At 37.8% G+C, this 23697-nt stretch overlaps 1 protein-coding gene across 4 annotated transcripts in view; it reads left to right on the top strand.

Moving 5' to 3' along the window:
- csnk1g1 (casein kinase 1, gamma 1) overlaps window positions 1-23697 on the top strand; it is a 115727-nt gene that overhangs the window by 10121 nt on the left and 81909 nt on the right. For all 4 annotated transcript variants that reach the window (XM_005166600.5, XM_005166599.5, XM_009303474.4 and 1 more), the window contains 2 exon segments: window positions 15418-15734; window positions 19180-19220. In XM_005166600.5, coding sequence (XP_005166657.2) covers window positions 15554-15734; window positions 19180-19220 — 222 coding nt within the window. In that variant the 5' untranslated portion in view covers window positions 15418-15553.

Genomic DNA, 23697 nt, shown 5'->3' with positions numbered 1-23697 from the left:
AGGGGGGAGTGTCGGAGGAACTAAAGTGGGAGGGTGTGGGAGTGTCTATTTGGGCACGCGCGAGTTTCAGAGTCAAAATACACACCCACACAGACAGGAGAAAGTGATGGTGTTTAACCTACATGGACATCTGTAGTCGAATTATTTGCCAAATTATTAAATGTTGGACTTTAACTGCAGTTTGGCTCTTTCATTCAGGGAATTCATTCATGCCCCTCGCGACAAACGAGATATTTGATTCGAGGAGCTGCTCTAAGCGTGTATTTTTCATGCAATGTTTGATACCGCACGGCGAATGAGAGAAAAAAAACCTCCGCATTTCCCGGAAACTTAGATGCACACGGCAGGTAGCGTCAGAAAGCCGCGTGTGTTATTCCGGTCACTAAATGCGGTAAAAACCCTACACGAGGTTAAAGTTTGGTTGTGATGCTAACGTGTTTACACTCTGTGACTCGGTGCAATAGTTAACTTAGTTCGATACGAGCAAACTGAATAAACAAAGAGTACTGGTCACTCACTTACCAAATCTGTAGAGACAGGACAATCACCAGTCTTTATGAAGAGAATACTACAAGCGAATCCAGATCTCAGCGTTTGGAGATGAGAACAGCTCTCAGGTAAACAATAAACCTCCTTAGACACGTAAGTTATTGTTGTCGAGCGTCGCGTACACTGTAAATCCACACGTGACGCCAGCTGGGCTCTCACAGAGGGAAAATTAAAACAAAACTTAACTGGAGCAAACTTTAAAAGCAACACTTCACGCTTGTTTTGCTAACACAACGTGGCGTCTCTGTCGTGAAAACACTGTGACACTAATGAATATTAATGAAGTTGCACAATAGAGCGCGCTGATTGGTTTGAACCAAGCCTTACTCATGCATTAATGCATCACACTGTAAGATGTAATAAGACTCACTCTGGCACAGACGTCCAGTCTGCACGCTGGAATACACGCTATTATGTCATGACCGTGACGCAGCTTCAAAAATTTGTTTCAAACCGAAAGTACGAATTTGCTTGAAATAACGCAAAAACAACCAATTTACACTTTTTAGTGAAATATAGGTGTCCTAATAGTGTTTATAGCAGTGTGGGACACATATACGACTGTCAACAGCTCAAAAAATGTGTTTTGGTGTTTCGTGACCCTTTAAGCTCTTACTGTTAAATTCAATTAAATTGAATAATTTCAATAATATTTTATAAGAAGTTTTTAAATTGTTTTATTTTCCAGAGACAGTGCTGTTTAATTTATTTTCTTAAAGAAGGTTCAGTTTAACAAGTTGAAACAAAAGAAATAATTAAAAAATAGTTTACTTGGTAATTAAATTTTTTTTTAAATAAAGTTTGCATTTCAGTTTAATTTTCAATTTTTATTCCAAATATCGTGATACATATCGAATCGTGAACATTATATCGTGATACACATTGTGTGAGCTAAATGTATCGTTAAACCCCTATTCCCTGCTGTTAACTAGAGAAAATGCTTCCCTGCGACGAGTTTTATGACAATCCGTGTTTTAGTTACATTGCGGTAGGGGAAGCCCTAACCCATTTCCTATGTGTATGGCACATGATGTCAGATGCTCCAGGAGTGAAATCTGAGAGATTTGTAGATAAAAAGAGTTATGCCACCTTCCTTTAGCTTAATCCCTAGCATTTTAGATCTTGTCTTGACAAGAGACCACAATTAAAAAAAAAGCTTTTTTTTTTTATTGTTATTATTTGTGTCAGTCAATGTCAGATTGCACACCTTAGCAAAAGATCAAAAGAAAGTCGGCCCACTGCCACTTTAGCTCTCAAAACTCTTTAATATCGCTCCCAATGTTTAGACCTACATACATAGTCCTCATTAGGTAAAACAATACAAATTGGAGTACTCAAGAAATAGTGAAACAGCTCTACACATAACTCCTGCAATTAATCACCACAATCAGCCAACAAGCCATTTAACAGCCACTATACTTACAAGCAATATACATATGACAATATGAGATACATACATACCATTACAAAAGAGATTTAAAATACAGATCCAAATTTTACATCCTTGGAGGGAGTATATAGCGCATCACACCTGCAAAAAATAATCGCATCAATCAACCACAAAGTCAGTGAGCCAAGGGGAAAAAATAAATACACATATATTAAGTATGCCATGGTGACGGATATAAATACACTTACAAAAAGAAATTTAAATCAAAATCCAAATTTAAACCTCTCGGAGATGAGTTTGGCTGATTGTGGTGATTGATTGAAGGAGTCGTGGGTAGAGCTGTTTCACTATTTCTTGAGGACTCCCAATTTGTATTGTTTTACCTGATGAAGACCATGTAGGTTTAAACTTGTGAACGATATTAAAGACTTTTGAGAGCTTAAGTGGCAAAGTGCCGATTTTCTTTTGATCTTTTGCTACTGTTTATTTTTGATCGAGCACCTGCCTTCGAGATTTTTTTAGATGTGCGCGCATTTCTGTTTTTTTCAGATTACACACCTAACATAGTAGGCTACCTAATATGGGAAATAAGATTTATATATATATATATATATTTTTTTTTTTTTATAGATATTTTTAATTGCAAAATTGTCTGCAAATTTCTCGGAATTACCACCACAAAATTTGTCAATTTTATCGCACAAAAAATCACCCAAAAAAATCGTGAACAACTTGGGGTTCTAAAAAAAAAAAAACCTTTAAACTGAAAAAAAGTCATTAATAATTAGAAATAACCAACTATAAGCTAAAATCAGATTTTGCTTTCGAATTGTGGTTCAACAGAAGCATTAAAAAGGCAAACTAATGGAAATGGCTAGGACACAATTGAAGGGTACCAACAATTTGTCTACATCAAAACATCTCAATGTCATTCTTTTTCAATATCGTGCGGCCATATGAAGAACAATGGAGTTTATATGAGAAAATATAGGTCACTCAGTTTGAATATGGGGCTAAACATCAAAATAAATATCTTTTATTCTTCTAATGGGACTTTTTAAATCTTGAGACTGTGGCTTCTGTAGGTCCTGTGGTTTTGTGTTTATGTGTTTGCTTTTGTGCTGCCCTTGGTTGTGCTTGATTGCGTATGCGAGCAGCAATTTTGTGTCACGCTCCCGTTTGGGGATTTTTCTTGTTTCTCTCAAGCCTTTGTTGATTTTTAAGTTTGTAAGTGACCCATATCTGTCATCCGTGAACAGGCCTGCATGTGCACGTTTAGAAAAACAACAACATCATGTGGTCTGCCTGCATACACACATTATGATAAAAAGCAGTGGCTTTGCTGGATAGTCCCTACTGGATTGCAAATGATAAAGCTAGTAGAGATGCACCAGCAATTTTCGACCATGCACAAAACACTGAAAAAATAATTCGTTTTTTTTTATATTTTGCTATGTTTTGGTAATTAAAATGTGGTTACTTTGTAGAACAGTAGTCAATAGTTTCATTCTATTTGTGACGAATCTTTATTTAATTCTCACATAGCCCTCACTGTGGCTGACATGCAACTCTTAAAAAATGTTACTACACGTTTGGGGTGTCAAAATTAATTGTTTCTTCGGTGCACCTTGATGCAGATAGGGTCAATACGATATGGGTTCAGTAATAGATCATAAACGGTTATTAGGTACTGACGTCATTTATCTCCTATGCGCAATGTCGCAGTTGAATACTATGGCGAAGGAGGCGAGGGCAACTAAATAAAACGCTCCTACGACTTAAAAGGTAGATAATCATGCTCAATTCAACTGCTTGTGAATTTGCTGGACAGTCTTTCATTGACACTGAAGAAGGCACAGCACTCGAGCTGTGTTTTCACTACTAGGAAGAAATGCTGTAAAACTCTCTCTCTTTCTCTTTCTCTTTCTTTCTTTCTTTCTTTCTTTCACACTTTGGACATTTGACCAGCTGGCCTGTTTGTGAGTTAACTTTTCCTATCCTCTCAGTTGTTACAGCGATACTTGTGGATCCAGACACGAGTGTACCTGAGGTGCGAAACCGCAACTGTTCTTCCCGCGTCACTCATCGGTGAATAGCGCTTTCATTTTTAAAGCCAATAGCAGCCCTTTCTGTTGAGCGGGTGAAGACAATGCCGAGTCATAAGACAGCACTCAAAAAGCAAGCAGAATGGTATTTACATTAGTTTATTTGCTATAAATGCTCATGCTGTCTTCTGTGCACGTATTGGAGTTTTGTTTGATATATTCAAATAGAGTGTTTTCTTTGAGCTGGTCAAATTAAAGGTACAATTCATATATCTTACTGGTTGTATTGAAGTACAATAATGTGTTACAAATAATATATAAATATAAATATATTTATAGAGTTTAATAAAAAAAAAATCTTGTGTTGTGAAGAAAAATTCGAATCATGTTTGGAAAGCATACTCAATGCACCGTGATAACGAATTAAACCGAATCAATGGCATGATAATCGTAACCAAACCGTGAGACCAGTGTAGATTCACACTCCTACTAGGGTTGGGCAATGTCAACCAGTTTGGCATCGTACAATGTCTAATATGAAACATTGCGATTGACGATGGCATCGTCATCATAGGCGGCAGTGAATTAATAATTTGCAGCATACCGTTTTACCTGACCCACATGGTCTTTATTTTAACCATAACAAAATCATAAATAAATAAAGATAAGTTCCACACAAATAACCACCTGTCAATCACTTTCTCAGCGGGACTTGTGAATAGGCATGAATAGGCAGAGGGATCGGTGTCGTTATAATGGCGTCGACAAACTTGGTTGGTAAAAAAGCTGCACAACCAACAGGAACCTGCCAACAGTATTTGAGGTTTTCTTTTCACTAAAATTACTAAGTACAAGCGTGAAAGCGAAAGATTGAACCAGTCTGCTAACCCGTTGACTGCCTGGACCCACTGTCTCGAGCGCATGACAATGTGCGTGTGTTTGTGCATGTGTGTGTGTGGTCACGTGATGTGCGTTTCCAGCGCCACTGTGGAAGGCTATGAAATGCTAGATGAAACGCCAGAGTGAATGTGGATCGTTTTCATTTTAAAATGCCATTTAATTTGCAATGGGGACGGGGCAGAGGATTGCGATGCCGGCTCAGCATCGTGGTGTCTGTCGGCCATCGGCGATGGACGATGGCATCGTCTATCGGCCCAACCCTAACCCCTACTACACATCGCAATGATGCTTAGTTTGGTCGTGATTGGTTGACAGCTCTGTGATTGGTCGACTTGGTAACTGTGACTAGCGTTAGTGGGGCAGAAAACCGCGAGCTCGATGGAGCGAGTGTTTACAAGTGTAGAGTCTGGTGAAATAGCTCCAGATGGAAACTGTTGTTTTGTGTTTACTTTATGATTAAAGTTGTTGCACGTCCACAGGTTCCCACATCCTAATGAATGAGTTTTAGCTACTTGTACATTAAGGTAGCGTTTAGAATAAACAAAACACCAGCGAATAAACTCAATAAAGAGGAACATAACCTACTGCCAGCTGGCGTTTCTGAAGTGTTATTGCATAGCAACATAAAATGCATGCAAAAGTACAAATGCATGACTACGCTCAAGGCAGGCGCCATGGGTTACGCTGATAACTCTACGCTGAAGTATAAACCAGTCTTTAGAGCTGCATAAAATATCCCTTCAGCATCGATATCGCAATGTGATCATTCGCAATAGTCACATCGTTAGTATAGGCAATGTTGAGCCTGAAGTGGTTTTTGGGACCTGTGACTGTATGAGGATTTTATAAGCATTCAGGCATGAGAAAATGTAAGTTGAAAAATTAATAATGATTAATTTTATTAGTAGTAATAGTAATAAGTTATAGATCATAACTGGTTATTACGAACTATCATCATTTATCTCCTATGCGCAATGTCTGGCGAAGGAGGCGAGGGAGAGTAAAATAAAATGCTCCTACTCCTAAAAAGGTGCACAATTCAACTGCTTGTGAGTTTGCTGGAAAGTCTTTCATTGACACTGAAGAAGACACAGCACTCGAGCCGCTATTTTACTACTGGGGAGAAATGCTGTAAAAATCCATTTAAAAGCATTCAGGCATAAGAAATTGTAAGTTTGAACAATTAATAATGATTCATTTTATTGAAATGTTTTAAAACCAAGACACAGTATTATTTACGTTTTTTTTTTTTTTGTTCAATTACTGTACACCCAAATACAGTTTAACTCCTTGGAAAACAATAAAACGCTGTTTATTTCATTTGAATATTTTTCTTTATTGAAATTCACTTTTGATTTTAGATTGTTAATATTTTATGCGCTCCTAGAATCATCCCAATCAATCTAAATTGATAGTTTCTTTCCAAATCATGATTCAACTAAGCATGGGACGATAATCGTTTTCAAGGTATACCGATGTCTGGAAAAGTCGAGGTTTGTGTAAGATTTTACTTACTTTTTACTTTTTATTTGAGATTGTATTTTGTTATTTATTTATTTTGACATGGACATCACAATTACACTGGACAACCAAATGCATTTGCTTCAAGTTAAGGTTAGGGAAGAGTTGCTTATGCTCAACACCTGTACACAGAAGGCTTGACATAAAACAACATTTTGATTCCTTACATAAAATTACTATAAGGCAAAAGCAAAGGCGGCATGATCAAACAAACAGTAATAGTATATAGTATAAATAGCATATCAAATGGTAAAAGTAAACTATTTGTGTTAACACTGCTGTTTTGCTTTTAACCACTTTTTAAGAACACTACTAAAAACATTTAATTTTAGACTAACAGGTCAATCATTCCACAATTAGGTTCTCTTAACCGAGAACACAGATTTACCAAAAGAGGTCATACACTTTGGAACAAGACAGTCACCATAAACGGTTGCTTGAGTGTGAGTTTTGATGCCTACTGATTAGATCAGAAAACAGCATTGTTATCATTATTTATATTGCAATATACAGTTGAAGTCAGAATTATTCGCCCCCTGTTTATTTTTGTTTTTCCAATCTCTGTTTAACGGAGAGAGGATTTTCTTCAACACATTTCTAAACATAAAAGTTTTAATAACTTATTTCCAATAACTGGTTTATTTTATCTTCTCCATGATGACAGTGAATAATATTTGACTAGATATTTATCAAGACACTTCTATACAGCTTAAAGTGACATTTAAAGACTTAACTAGGTTAATTAGGTTAACTTGGCAGGTTAGGGTAATTAGGCAAGTTATTGTATCATGTTGGTTTGCTCTGTAGACTATCAAAAAAAAGATATACCTTAAAGGGGCTAATAATATTAACCTTAAAATTTCTTTAAAAAAATAAAAACTGCTTTTATTCTAGCGGAAATAAAACAAATAAGACTTTCTCTAGAAGAAAAAATATTATCAGACATACTGTGAACATTTCCTTGCTTTGTTAAACATCATTTAGGAAATATTTAAAAAAGAAAAAAAAATCAAAGGAGGGCTAATTTGATTCTGATTCTCAGAATTTAAAAAAAATATTGCAATATTAGATTTTTTTCTGTATCGTGCAGCCCTAGTTTATGTTTGTCATTGCACCATATGTGATTTGGGAGACAACTTCGGATAAAAATTCACAAATAACAGGCCAGCTCTGCCATTTCATTCATTAACTTTTCATTCATACTCCTTCAACAAACTTAGTGGTATTGTATGAGAGTACGCAGTAAGAACTGGTGGGAGAATTCTCAGCATAGTCATTGTTTCCCACTGAATCCAAATAAGTGCTCTCTTGCTTGAAGCCATTCTAATTTGTTTGTCATCAAACACCTGATTTTACCTGTCAGTGGGTGCACATGGCTCGTGAATAGCATCAAAGAGAAATAGTGGATTTCTTTTTTTATTTCAAGTCTTTTTTTTTTCTTTTTTTTTGCTCTAACCCATTGAAAAGAAACAGTGTATAACCGTGTCATAATAGGTAAAATTATTTTTAAAAATTAAATTGTTTTGTTTTTTGCTTATAGTTAGTCGGGCTAAGTATTTTTCAAACCTGTGGGAAGCACTGCATTTATTTTGCATCCTTGGATGGTAACCTAGCTTGCTGATTCTGAATGAAGCCAAGCTGTTACTGCTAGACTGTGACTTAAGGACATTTTTGCATAAAGAACCATATCATTAAACGAAGACAACCGTGACAACTTAAAGGGGAACCTATTATTCCAATTTTCACATGATGTAAAAAAAGATTTTGAGGTCCCTAGAATGCGTTTGTAATTCAACTTGTGCCATTTTTGATGACTCTCTCTTTAAATTCAAATGAGATCCCAGTGAAAAGCCCTGTTTACTGCAGTAACCAGAGCAGCACCTTTATTTCTGCAGTTTCTATAGCCACGAACCTGCTGATTTAGCTAGATTTAATGGATTTTTTAAAATCATTTTCTATCTGCATTCTGACTGATTTTGAGAAATTGAGCTTCAAAGTTTTTCCATTCCATAGCAAACAGTATGTGTGTAACAATTGTTTTTAAATAAAAAGTCTTAATGTAAACAACTTAAAAAAAAATCCCATAATGTAAATAAGTTTTCATTCAATAAGAATGTCAATAACTCAATTTTGACAGAAATGTCAGATAGAACCTTATAATTCTAAGGTGACGATTTGTAAATTTTTATTGTATTTGTGTTTATACTACAGTTCTATCTGGTTCTTGAATCTGATTGGCTGATAGCTGTGCAATATTCTGCAATGTCAGCACTAGTACAGCCTCCTCAAGCCTGGTTTATACTCGACGTGTCCGCGGCGAATGTGACGTCATTGCGGAACAAGCGCATGATTTTTTGCTTTGAGACTCGAGCAAACAGTTTGCGCGGGGCTGTAATTGATTTGAGTAGAATATGAACCGCTTTGAAGAGATTTTGTCTCAAACAGGTACGCCTGTACAGATATCTTTTTGATCTGTGATCATAGGGATAACCAGGGCCCGGTTTTTCAAAAGTAATCCACTAGGGTTTTGGATAAGGGATTGGATCAAATCTTGAAAATGGGTTTTTCAAAAGAAAAAACGGATTACGTAATCGGATTAGATCACGTAATCCAATCTTGGTTTTGATCCGGATCAAACCTTTAGTTTGGGTTTTTCAGACCTTTTTTGTAGGATCTGGATCACTTTGATCCAAAAAACCTGGATTAAACTGATCCCATCAGAAGGGTAGATTTAGCGTGAATTTCATGTCCAAAATGTAATGAAAACTTAAAAAATGTATTAAATAATACTATTTTTGGATCATGCAGTATCTTACGAGATATACTATTTATTCATAAGGTTTTAATTTTATTTGTTCATCTGTCAGGCTATAGTGAGTATAGGCTTTAACGTATTCAGCCTTTCAGTACAGGCCTACAGCAAAGTAGAAAGAGTTTGGCCTCATAAAATAATCCCCCAAACAGCTGTCAAAATTAACCAAAAACAATACATTTTATTCTGTCACTAATTGATATATATATATTCATCACGATGGAAAATATTTTTCTTTTTAGAATATTTATTAGTGATGCATGCAATGATTACAGAATAACAAAAAAAATTGCAAAGAATGGCAATCACTGATTTTTTAAATCACTTTCAACAATTGCAAAAAGAGACTGAAAGGGCAGAAGCACAGCTTCGTCTGGCAGAGAAACAACTGACACTAACCAAACTGCAGCAAACCAAGGCCAATGACTTGAGATTCGCCTCCTAAAGGCTACGCTCAGACAAGCTGCTCTCTCCACATTAGATGAGGAAGTCTGAAATTATTGTGGAGTTTTTGACATTAAGTCTTTTTTTTGATTTACATCTATATTTGAAACTTATTATAAATATCCTCAATGTACAGTGTTGTAGGTCTCAGATGAGTGGACTGCTGAAAAAGGATGGGGTGGGGTTTTTCTTGTTTTTATTATTTATTATTATTATTATTTTAATAATTATAATTTTTTTTTAGTTTTCATTTCAAATAAAAATAAATTTATATTGGCCCCACGCTGGCTATACTACTTGTCGCTCTTTACATATCTATAGTTCTACATTATGATGTCCTATCCTGTTTGAGCACTGGTTATCCAGATTTAGTGATCCTGAAAAGTTCCTATCCGGATCAGATTGATCCAATCCGATGTTGCTTTGAAAAACTGGCTCAAAAAGTAAGCTGGATTACGTGATCACGGATCGCAAAAACAGGATTACTAAATCTGGATCAATTTTATCCGGATTAAACCTTTTGAAAAACCGGGCCCAGATGACCAATAATTCTTGGATAGAAATTGAAACTGCCGTGGCAAAGAAGGAATGTTTTTGTCAAAAGGTTTGGAAAAACCTGACGGATAAGTTTGTTAAAAAAAAAAGAGGTCATGGCAAAAGCGGAGACCGATGCACACAATTACAGAAATGTGTTTTTCCACCATTCATAGATTTTACTCTGATGTATATATTTAATTTTGATTTTTAAAACGGTTTAATAGTTACAAAATAATAATGAAGGAACAAATTATTTCTTTGATAACTGGAAAGGAATATTTGATCAGTTTACAGTATAATGATGGCCTGTTTCTCTAGACTGTGTTGGTGATAATGGTCAGGGCCATTATTGCCTGTTTAGCATAAGAAGAGAACATTAACTCGCCAGACAGTAATGTGTGAATTGTGGAACAGGCTAAATTTAAAATAACGTCTGTATTTTTAACTAAGTTTTCTTTTTTTGTTTTTATTCTTGCCATAATAAAAATATATTTGTAGAGCAACTCCTGTTCTGTTGTCATTAATATTTTAATAAACTATAATAGGTAGAAAGACTGCGCGCAATGTGTCTGAAGAGCGGGGAGGGATCCGGGGGTGAGAAGGGTGCGTGACTTATTTGAGGACCGGGAGGGAGACCCACGATTTCCGGGAGATTATCACTCATTATGAGATCCGCAAATTCATAGAGACTCCCAGAACTTCCGGGAGACTTGGGATATCTGAATGTGTGTCTGTGTGTGTGTTTCAGGGCTCGAAATTGTGACAATTTTGGTCGCATATGCGCCCGAAATTGTATCTATGCGACCTTAAAAATATTGGGAGCATTTCTGCGAGTGCTTAAAGAGCCCATATTATACATGAAATAGGGTCATATCCTGGTTGTAAGGGTCTCCAACAACAGTCTAATATGCATGCAAGGTCAAAAAACACTTTCATGGTCTTATAATCTGCATTTATTTTTACCTAATTATCCCAGCGACTCCTGTATGAATCGTCCAGTGATTCATTTGTTCCCAAACCCCTCCTTAGCGCGGAGCTAATCTGCGCTGATTGGACCGATGACAGTCTGTCGCGATTGGTCGACTGCCTTCAGTCAGAGAGGGAAATGGCCAATAGCTAATCAGCAATTTAAAAAGTAATCACAGTTCATACACGCTCGATAGTATAGACGTGGATTTTAGCTGCCACACTATGGCGAGTGGATAGTGCCACGGATAACCGAACGAAGGAGACAGTCGTGTACTGGCCATACCACACACACACAAAAACACACACACACCTCCGGATGACAACGCTCCTGCTTCCGCCCGCACCCGCCAGGTTTTAGCCTGAGAACCCGCTCCGTTTTCTGCCCGCCGCGCCCGGTCCCGCTAGAGCGGAGAACACAACCAAAAATCACCCAGTATACAGTCCAGACAGCCAAGCTGTCGTTCGTTCGTTCGCTCTCTCTCTCTCTCTCTCTCTCTCTCTCTCTCTCTCTCTCTCTCTCTCTCTCTCTCTCTCTCTCTCTCTCTCTCTCTCTCTCTCTCTCTCTCTCTCTCTCTCTCTCTCTCTCTCTCTCTCTCTCTCTCTCTCTCTCTCTCTCTCTCTCTCTCTCTCATACGCGCGCGTGCGCACTAACACACACACAAGCACCACGCAGACTCTCTCTTTCTAATTCGCATAGCAATATCCGTGATATTGCTAGACAGCCCGCTCCCGTCCCAAATTAAACCCGTTACCGACCGCTCCCGCGATTTATTCGGAAATTTATTCCCGCGGCTGTCCCCGCGCCAGATTTCTGCGGCGCGGGAATAAATTTCCGAATAAATCGCGGGAGCAGAACTCTAGCACGGAGCTCCATAAACAAACAGCACGCGTCGCGTTTTTAACGTGACTTTGCACGCGATAAGATCAAATATCCAGTTAACCTGATACAGTACACGCGGTTACAAGTAACAAATCACAACTAAATACATTTGCAAGCAAGAGTAAACGAGGCAACAACTTTAACCGCACGTACTTACACTTGAGAAATGGAAGAAACCCATCCTGACGTCCATCAGTTACTCTTTACTGATCCTTCCTTTAACAAACTCAGATGAAGTATTCTTTGTAGCATGTAGCTTCCAGAAGTTTCCAACTGCTTGGTTATAATGCTGAGGTTTCATCTTTGGGTAGAGACTCAATATATCCATCTGCAGTGTGACTTCAATCGACCGGCATGTTTGTGTGCGTGTGTTTGTGGGTGTGCGTGTGTTTGTGGGTGTGTGTCTGGGTTTCTGCGTCAGAGGGCGGGGCCTCAGGTTTGAAATCTCCCGGGTTTGCGCGTGCACGTGAATAACTTGGTTTCGTTCGTACGTCATGGCGAAACACCTAATGAGTCGGTATCAAGGCGACTCGTTTGAAGCACTATGAGTCGACTCTTTTATAGATGAATCAACAGTTTTAAACACTGTATTCTTACAGATTTAAGCCTTAGCTGGATACTTCGCTTCACTTAGAGCTGTGTTACACACTACATGGAGGGGAATTTTCAAAAACCCATAATATGGGCTCTTTAAAATTGTTGTGTGCCACCAGTTTTTACTGCAAAATGTTCACCACATGCGCGGATCGAGGAGACATTCCCTTAGAATGCATCTCTAAGCTCTTTGTCTGCACTTTAAACGCGAAACGCATCGCTCAGGAATGGTTTAAAACAGTTGTCATGTCAACTTGCTGCAGTAAACAAATCCAAGTCTGTAATGCTTGCCCTGCCTTCGCGCTCTTCTTATTGGCCCACCACTGCTCTAGCACTGAACGCGAATGATTGGTTAATATAAGTTGTCAATCACTCAGTCAGCACCTTCTGGCTTCGGATGACAGAGAGAGCTACTACCGCGAAAAATTGTAAAGCGCTGAAGATGAGAATGAAGATAACACTGACAGATTTTTTTTAGAAACCATGGCATCTAAAGTTATAAATGATGACACATCTTACTAGTGACCATGTGCTGAGTGTAAATCCACCATCTACACTTTTCCAAGAGTAGAAGACTTGAATTGGCTTCAAGTTCGCTATGAAAAGTCTGTGTGATGGAGTTTTTAGGTAACTGTTTGCCACATCTAGCACGAGAGCTTCTGTTTAATCTTTCATATAATCGCCAGATGCTGTCTGCCGTGCAAGTGGCAGCTATATGTCAAATTTAACACCACGTACACCATCGCAAACGGGCTTGCACTGAGTAAACTAATATTGCTACTCCTAAAAAAAACGGTATTGGTATTAACATGTATGCATATAATAAGGTACAGTATGTGTCTAAAGCATCAGTGCAATATCAGACAGCACTTGTGAGAACAGCACAGTTATACCGTTAACAGATTCATGTCCAGCAGTGCGTGCAGGGCCGGTGAGCGCTCCGTGTATGCTTTGGTCACTCAGTTATGTTATAAAAATATATTTTCTTGTAATAACGGGATTTCGTTGAGACATATTTTCCTCACGCTTGCATATATATATATATATATATATATATATATATATATATATATATACACATTTTTTTTTTTTTTTCAAATACAATAAATATGTTTGTATAACACTTGTAGTAACGGTGCTCATAATTGGTGGGTGCGACTAAATTTTGGCTTATGCGCCTAAATTTTTAAAGTTAGGAGCACCAGTGCTACCAAGCAAAAAGGTAAATTTCGAGCCCTTTGTTTGGTCACGTGATGTGCGTTTTCAGTGGACGGTGGGCTGTTCAGAAATGCTAGGTAGAATACTGTGTGGATGTGGATCATCTTCGCTCTAAAATGCCATTTTAATACTAAGATGTGGGATATGTGAAGTGTGTATTTTTCGCGAGCGAGTTTAGATGGGGGTGGGGCGGAGGATCGGCGATGCCGGCTCAACATCGTGTTGTCTATTGGCCATCGGCAATGGACGATGGCATCGTATATCGGCCCAACCCTACAGCAATCAATAAACTCACTACAGTTTGACAAATATTGCAGCTGTTGGACAAAACAATATACTTTTGGGTTTTTTTAGGTGAGAATGTAGATGTTTAGATTGCAACTATGCAGTTTATTTATAATGACAGTGCATTATAAATTATTTTAAACATTTAGTATATTTGAGAGACAGCACGTCAGCGGCTTTTAGCCTGTCATCAAGCAGATCAAAGACCGTTGATGTTGTCCATCCACAAGATGGCGACAGAGAAAAACTCGTAATTTCAAACTACAGCTGATAAAACAATATAAAAAAAATTATCTCTCACTATTTTATGTTGCAGTGTTGTATATACCATATTAATTGTTGTGTATTGAGTGTGAGATGGGACTCCACATATCAGGAATGTATGCAATTTGTGTTGTCCACTCTTTTTATAACCCTAAGTTACTTTTTGGTTGGCCATCTGTTTGTTTCCAATGCATTTCTTGCTTCCCTTACTGCAGACTATTCAGCAAAAAGAAAGAAGAAATGCTCGCATGTGTTTAGTGTTTTTCCTTATCGCAAACACAACAGTAATCTGGTAGTGTTTGCGCTGCTTTGGCTTTTTCAGGGTTAATTATTGTGATCTCCCGATTGCAAGAGAAATACTGGGAAATCTCTGTAGACTGATGACATTTCATGCCGTTCAGCCTTATAATATTAAAATGTGAGCACCTGTTTTGTCATCGCTTTAAACATTAGCTCACAACTCTAAAGTGTTGTTGGTGAATTAGTAACGCCTTCTGCTGTTCTGACGTCAGCTGCAGATGTGAATGAATGGCGAAATAATGTAGTTACTCATGTGAAAGGGTTTTTAGACCTTTTTTTTTTTTGTACACTTATGCCGTTGAACTTTTTTCTCGTAGCAGTGTGATATGGCTATATATCGTCACTGGTGGGACACTAAGTAACGCCTCCCACCAGTGCCGATATACAGCCATATCGTGCTGCTGCTCGTGTGATATTGCTTATATATACAACGAAGACTATACAGTGGTATTTTACATTTGGTTATTAACATTGCGTACCTGAATACTGGTAGACTTTCAAAAAACCAAAAAATACTGGTAATATAATTTTTGCTCTTTTGTTTTTACAAAATCCCCCAACCAGTCTACAAATTAATTTGATTATTTGAAAGATTAAATCAATAAAATTTGATTATTTCCAAAAAGATATTTTGATGTTCTTGAAATGATGATTTCAGAGGTTTAATGATGCTCAGACATACTAAGTTTGATTGTTTTCCTCTCCTCAGTGTGCTGGCGGCAGTGACTGGTTCAGCGGCAGTGGTGCCAACAGCCGTCGTCCCATGAGTTTTCCTTTGGCCTGAGCTGTCTGCTTTGGGCTCCGGCCTAGTTCATCTGGATATCTGTGCCTCCGGCGCCGCAGTCATGGATCACCCCAGAGAGAAGGAGGCCGATAGGCCGGTGAGGAGCAGTAAAGTGCCCCAGGGGCGCAGCGGGCACTCGCGGCCCTCAAGCTCCTCTGCGTCCTCTGGGGTCCTCATGGTGGGGCCAAATTTCAGAGTTGGCAAGAAGATCGGCTGTGGCAACTTTGGAGAGCTGAAGCTCGGTAAGAGAAGCAATTAGTTTCATAAATGTGCAAAAAATGGCCCACGGAGCAACCTGGGGTGCGTTCTTTTTTTAATAGTGCAGTATAGAAAATGCTGGGTTCCACACAATTTTTTCATGTTGTCCTAACACAAATTAAGTTGACCTAATTGTTTTTACAAATTTATGCAGTCGAACATTAAACAGTTGTTGCCCTCCCAAAGAAAAAAACCTCAAGAATTGTGCTCATTTTAAATGGGTAGATTGAAATTTTTTTGGAGTGTGCAAGATGAGAATTGATCTCAGGAGCTCTGGAGTTCCTTGGTCACCATCATTAGTGAGTCGTTTGGGAAACATTGACCTAAAAAAATGTCATTGTGCCCCTTTAAAGAAAAACTTTTAAAGCAGGTGCTTGATGAAGCCAAACACAATAGAAAAAGTAAATAGAATCGGCACGGTGCCACTTAAGCTCTCAAAAGACCATTTAATAAGACGTTTCGACCTGCAAGGTCTTTATCAGGTTGTTTACTTTTTTTTGACCTAAGCCATGTGAACATTTATAAAACTTAAGTGTGTAATTTGTGTTCTACTAGTGGTAGGGTTGAGGATTGATTGTTTTTTGTTATTTCTTACCAGTGCTGAATTGATACTTTTAAAATGGTACCAGTGCCAAAAGCGATACTTAAAAAAAAAATTGTTCTTGATATTATTATAATTGTAATATTTAATGGTATTTATTATATACAAGATTTGTAAAGTCATCCAGTGCATAATAAAAACTCACCGGCCACTTTTTTAGGTACATCTGTCCAACTGCTGTTTAATGCAAATTTCTAATTAGCCAATCACATGGCAGCAGCTCAATGCATTTAGGCATGTAGACATAGTTGAGACGATCTGCTGCAGTTCAAACCGACTATGAGAATGTTGAAGAAAGGTGATTTAAATGACTTTGAACTTGGCGTGGTTGTTGGTGGTAGACGGACTGGTCTGAGTATTTCAGGATCTACTGATCTACTGGGATTTTCATGCACAACCATCTCTAGGGTTTACAGGGAATGGTCTGAAAAAGAAAATATCCAGTGCGCGGCAGATCTGTGGGAGCAAATGCCTTGTTGATACCAGAGGTCAAAGGAGAATGGCCAGACTGGTTCCAACTGATAGAAAAGCAACAGTAACTTAAATAACCACTCGTTGCAACCGAGGTATGCAGAAGAGCATCTCTGAACGCACAACACATCCAACCTTGAAGCAGATGGGCTACAGCAGCAGAAGACCACACCAGGTGCCACTCCTGAGGCTACAATTCACACAGACTCGCCAAAATTGGACAAAAGAAGATTGGAAAACATTCTGGTCTAATGAGCCTCGTTTTTGTTTTTGCTGCAACATTCTGATGGTATGGTCAAAATTTGGCATCAACAACATGAAAGCATGAATCCATTCTGCCTTGCATCAACAATTCAGGCCTGTGGTGTAATGGTGTGGGGGATATTTACTTGGTACACTTTGGGCCCATTAATACCAATTAAATATTATGTTAACATCACAGCCTTCCTTCCATCATAGCTCATCCCTTTACAATCACAGTGTAGCCATCTTCTGATGGCTACCTTCAGCAGGATAGCGCGCCATGTCAGAGCTTGAATCAACTCAGCCTGGTTACCTGAACATGACAATGAGTTCACTGTACTCAAAAGGCCACCACAGTCACAGATCTCCATCCAATAGTGCACCTTTGGGATCTGGTGGAACGGGAGATTCCTATCATGGATTTGCAGCTGAAAAATCTGCAGCAACTGCGTGATGATATCATGTCAATATGGGCCAAAATATCTAAGGAATATTTCCAGTACCTTGTTGAATCTATGCCACAAAGGATTAAGGCAGTTCTGAAGGCAAAAGTGGGTTCAACCCGGTACTAGTAAGGTGTACCTAATAAAGTGGCCGGTGAGTGTAGGTATTCGGTTTTCAGTACCCAACCCTAACTAGCAGTACCGAATTAAATTGCAAAAAAAATATTTTCAAAGATGTTTCTTGAAACACTCCTCCTCAATTTGTTAGTTGAGCAAACAGATTTGTTCCCCAGAATCATGACCCTAGTTGAGTTGAACTGATTCGAAGTTAATGCTCAAACAAAAGTCTAATGCGCAAATAAAAAAGAAAGAAAATCTTACATGGTAAAATTCACAAACACAGGGTGCAAAAACAACTTGCTGTCATTTTTCAGAAGATGGAAGCGGTATCTTTATTGTAGCATCATTTTAAAGTGGAAGGTGATTTCCCGTTAATGCTGTCTGTATTGTTTGTTATATTGAATCAACACCATTGTTCTCTATGAAGTGAAACAACAGTTTCAACATTACCAGGGCAACTTGTGTATTATTGATTGAAGAACCTTGTAAAGAGAAGCTCAGAGTTGTATTAATGTTTCCTCTATGAGTGAAATATAATCATCATGCAGTCGTTGGCTTTCAAAAGATCTTAAAATGACAACATTGTTTTACATTTTCATTCATGGGTTACAAATTTGCTAAAAATCTGTAATTTATTAAATAGAATTCAACATAGCAGATTATTAAATAAAAGAAAATATTTTTTTCCTTCCTTTAAAGGAATTTAAAGATAGTTCACTCCCCCAAAAATCTGCTAATTACTCACTCTTGACTCGTTTAAAAGCACATTTGAGTTTCTTTCTTCTGTTCAACAGAAGATATTTTGAAAAATGCTGATTGCAGGACCCATTGGGTAAAGTCTAGATCGGATATGCGGCCGGCATGAAGTGTCATATGTGCATTAATTATAGTAGCATTTTTTTATGACGCTACTGAACTGATATGATGTAATTCCGGACAAAATTCAGTCAAAACTAAGATACTTTGGAGTTTGTTTCAACAGTTCAAAATGGCTCACTAAAGTGAACTTTTAAAGGGGAGTTCGTTTTGGTCCTTTAAGCTATTATTGGTCTGTGACGGTTACACAATAGTGGGAGTGTTCTAGAACTCCACCTTCATTGATGTGCTTCCTATCCACGCAGTTGAAGCACGAGAAAACAAATCCAGCACAACAACACCAAGTGAGCAACATGAGTAATGGAGGGTCGAGTAGCTGAAATGTTACAGATGTATTCTCTTGCTGAAAGACTCACTGTATTTCTCACACCAGACAAGAAGCACAACCGCATCGCGCCACATCTGAAGTTCTAAACATTGCTCCATTCATTTATCAAATTTTTTCAACTAAAATAGTTCCTGTCAAATCCGACGGTGGTGTTTGATTGTTATGATTCTCTGTTGTTGGCCATTCATAATGAAACATACTTCCTTTCTGAATAAACATTTTGGTCTTTTAAATAAAGGATCCAGTGTCAAAGAGAGTTACTTTTTTTTCTATCAGGAGTAATATAAACATCTTGTTCAATATTGGTACATCTATATTAAAACCCTGTTTCTGTTTTACCTTTGTAGGAAAAAATCTCTATACCAATGAGTACGTTGCAATAAAGTTGGTAAGTACATCATATGTTTTTCTTTTCTACCTATTCAGCAGTGGCTGGTATTCTTTCAAATGGGACCTATCATGCCTCATTTTTACAGGATGTAAAATAAATCTGTGATGTCCCTGGAGTGTGTTTGTGAAGTTTCAGCTTAAAAAACACAGAAATAGTTTTTTTTTTATAACTCTTTAAAACTGCCCCTTACAGTCTTTGATCCAAATCATGCTTTTTTGGTGTAGCTATAAACTATAAATGGGTAGCTATAAGGTGGAGCTATAAACACCTATGTGTCAGCATAGCAGCAGATTCAAAACTCTAATAGCAGACTGCTGCTTCTCACTCGTGTTGTTTATGCCTATAAGTGAGAAATTGTCAATAATGGGCGGGGCTTCCCCTCTGATGATGTGTACAAAGGGAGAATGTTAATCAAATTCTGCGTTTACACCAGACGTGCGAGTGATTTACATGTTAAATTAATGCAAAGTTGCGAATAGACATCCTGTGTTGTGTTATTGCCCAAATGAAGTGGTGCAAGTTGATCTTTTTTTTTTTTGACATGTGTATTGCACAAATCACTCGAGTTGGAAAATCTGAACTTAAGTGGATATTTGCGCCGGGTTAACCAATCATTAGCTTGGTCTTGTAAGGGAGTGATTATGATGTAGCACTTGTTATTCGTGTCCCGAGTAGGCTTGTCACGCTACTTGAATTCGATACCAGTTGGTACTGAAATTTCAAACATTTCAAACATTTCAGCGCTGTTGAGCACATTCTGAAACCACTGATTTGCAATGTTCACCTGCTCAACATAAATGTGATTGGTACAGAGACACTGGAGCGTTTTAAAGTCATTTCGATCAGCTGGTTTGTTTATAAGCTGATATACAAGCCATCTTCTGATGAATTGCAGCTTTTAAACACTCCAGTGTCCCTGTATCTGTGGTTACTCTTAGTAAACAGCAGTGCGTTTGGTAAACTGATGACCTTCACGGCCAATCACAGTCATTTCTGTTGAGCATGTGAACACAATAGCATATCAACCAAGCGGCAACCTCCCGCTCTCCCTCAGGAAGCCAATACGGAAGTAACTAAAACTGCAATTCATCCGAAATTCCGCTGGTCCTGGCTGCTCCTGGCTCCAAAATAGAGCAAATTTCAATTGAGCCCACTGTTAGAATGGCCAAATTTACAGCAGAAAAAAAGGTGTTTACAGCCTGGTACAAAAAAAGATTTTGGTTAATACAGCTAATATTACCCTTTATGACAACTGTGAGGGGGTGAATTTTTTTTATAACTCATCCGTTTCCTTTATATTAAGTTATATTAAGTTTGCATAATTAAGGGCGTGGTCACTTGAGTGACAGCTAGGTCTCGCTGGTCGCCGTCACGTCACCTCAGCTGAATCTTGCAGATTAGCCACTGAACTCGGCATATTTATCGTATTTCTGTGTTGTTTTATGTGGCTTTACACAGTCAACTGCCTTTTGGACTTGTTTCCTACAATTATTAGATGGCATGGCATGCTGAGTGCACTTAATTGTGCTCACAAACCATTCACGTGGCCTCTGTTTCCCATGTGAGTAAAGTTATATACTTATATACCATCTCTATACATGTATTTGTTTTGTTTAAGATCATTTATCGTTTATATTTATATTTAGAGCTGTAATGCACTCCAGAATCTGACGAATTGATTAGCTGTAGGCTCTAGAACAGTCATCTGAAGCGTTGTCATACAGTGTTATGCTGGATTTCATCAATAGTCTTACATTAACTAACACAGACTATATCAGAAGTGTTTGGAGGTAATTCGCGTTTTCCTCCTGTTGAAAAACGTCATAAGAACAAAACTTAGTGGCTCAATGTATTACTACAGTGTTTTTAAAAGTCTAAACACTTTATTGATATAGTATACAACTAAGCACAAGTGGTCAGAATACAAACGAGTCGCAGGTGATAAAGTATTAAGTGTAAGTACTTCACAGTGCTCAAATGTTCATGGGAAATTGACGTGTTTAAAATATAAGTATCGATTGGTATCAAATTCCAGTATCGTGACAACACTAGTCCCGAGAGGAAATGCTCTTGCAGAAACCGGACAGCAGTTCATCAAACTGGGCTTAGCTTAGTCTGAAGCACCGTTGAAAGCCTCCATCATCCAGGTATAGTTTCTAGGGGAGCTGATGAGCTGGGTGCACCTCTGAAAGGATCTAGTGGACTCGGCGCAGAACTAATCGACGCTGTTTTTCAGCATTCTTAAAGCGCTTAAAGCACAGCTATTCTCTTAGTAAAATTCATATTACAGGGTTCAACGCTAAGGATTTTTTCTACTGGTCCGATCGGGCAAGTGGTTTAGATTTTTACTTGCCCTGCCAAAATTTTCACTGGCCCCACCAAAAAAAAGGGAAGTTAATAGCTATTTTTAACCACATATTTTAAACAATGTGTCAAAAATAAAGTCTGTAAATCTAGAATTTCAATACTTAAAAAACAATTGTAAATATAAGTGTTATGCAAACAAAAAGAGCAGTATGAAAAATGTGGAGGCATTTTATTGCAGTTTGAAATTATTTAAAAAAAAAAGGTGGCTGACTTGTCAAACTGACGGCAAACTATGCATAACATCACTTCATTATTAATTTGTTGTGTTGTTTCCATGTAAATGTCTACTTCCAACACGTTAGAGAGACATTTTCGTTTAGCCTTTTAATTTGAGCCAACATGTTGCTGTTTCTACGCTGTACTGGTTGTTACCAAGTTACAAAAAAAAAATAGCATGGTCAAATCAATCAGATAAGACGAATCAGAAAGCAATATGTTGTTTATGACATTACAGAGAAGGTAGCATTTAAAGATTTAAAAGAACAAACTTAAAATGCATGCAATTGACAAATAGTCACAGACAAATTAAATATTAGTGACAAGGCAGCACTGTCCCAATCGGGCCATTTATGATCCGGTCTACTGTCCCAAGTAGGGGTGTAACGATATTAAAACCGAACCGAAATATCGCGATACACCAACCACGATACGTATCGCGAAACTCTCGTGGCGTACCGCGGTACTCTCACGCCCCCTGCTGCCCATTGTTGAGGTTGACGTCACTTGTCTCTAACTAATTTAACCAATTTAAACACATCTTTAATATCATATTTGATTAAATTGTTTTAGTAATGATGAGGATTTGTTCTAAATATTATATTCTAAAGTTAGTATTTTAGTGCATGTTATGTCATGTGACTTGAGTAAGCATCACACTCGTTACTACTGGACGCAGGATGGCTACTTAACATAGTACTGAGATTGCAGATCCCCCAGACACATTTAAGTCATCTGTATGGAAACATTTTGGTTTTCCAGTGGAGTACAGGAATAGAATTCGTGTCGTAGACAAAGCGCACGCCTGTCTGTCTCAAGTTTCACGAAACTTACTTGTAAGGAAAAACATTTAAAAAGTGTGGTAATTTCACAATGTGAGGGTGTAAGCAACAGAACTGCCAACAAGAGTGATTTAATGTACAAAAGTAAAACCAGAATAATGTCCAAATATACAAAAAAAGAGAAATATTTACACTAATAAAAATAATATAATAAAGTAACAAATTCAAACAAAAGTATCAAACAAAAATTAGTTAAACTCGAGCAAGGGGTGATAGTGAAGACAAACAAAAGAAATAAATATAATAAAACAATTCTAACTCATGAATAACCCCTCTTACCTCACTAAAACTGATGAAAAGAAAAAAAAGGTCTTCAGCGCCGTGCGCCGCATTCTTCCCTATACTGAATAAAATAAACAAAGATGACCTTCACCTCTTACCTGATGTCTTTAACAATACATTTTCTACGTGTTTGCAAAATGGAAATCGTATGACATTTTCCCTATCCACCTTACACTAAGAGTGAACTTGAGGAGATACAGCTATATTGTCGGGAAGGAGCGGATAATATACAAATCAATTGAAATAAAAATGTACAAACCTCACAAAATTTCTTAAAGTGGGCAAAAGTAATGCAAAATAATTTTACCCAAACGAAAGTTAAGCAAAAACAACGAAAATCATAATCATGTCAGAAAAATACACGAAAAACGAGATCAAAGGAAAAAGTGCTCTCTCTCCCGCTCTTCCTGACATGCATTTTACATTCGCGTGCTGCGTCGCCAAATGATGATAGATCGGTCTCCTGACCAATCAGCTGTCAAAAAGGCGGACCTACAGAAATGACAGGCAGCAGCTGTCGTGAAGGCGGACCTACAGTGCATAAATGACCGGCATAGAGGGAGCGGGAGAGAGAGAGAGAGAGATCGGGAGGCAAACACAGCCGGCTACAACCCTAACATTAGTTTCAGACACAACCGCAATGTATTTTACTGGTGAATATGTCATGAAAAAACACTTTACAAACACATTATATGTATATTTTTTTATTAATTTAAACAGAAACCTATCTATCTAAATGAAACCATATAATCAAAAATGAGCGTCTG

This window comes from Danio rerio, chromosome 7, assembly GCF_049306965.1.
Source record: "Danio rerio strain Tuebingen ecotype United States chromosome 7, GRCz12tu, whole genome shotgun sequence".
NCBI lineage: Eukaryota > Metazoa > Chordata > Actinopteri > Cypriniformes > Danionidae > Danio > Danio rerio.
This window is presented reverse-complemented; position numbering and strand designations above follow the sequence as displayed.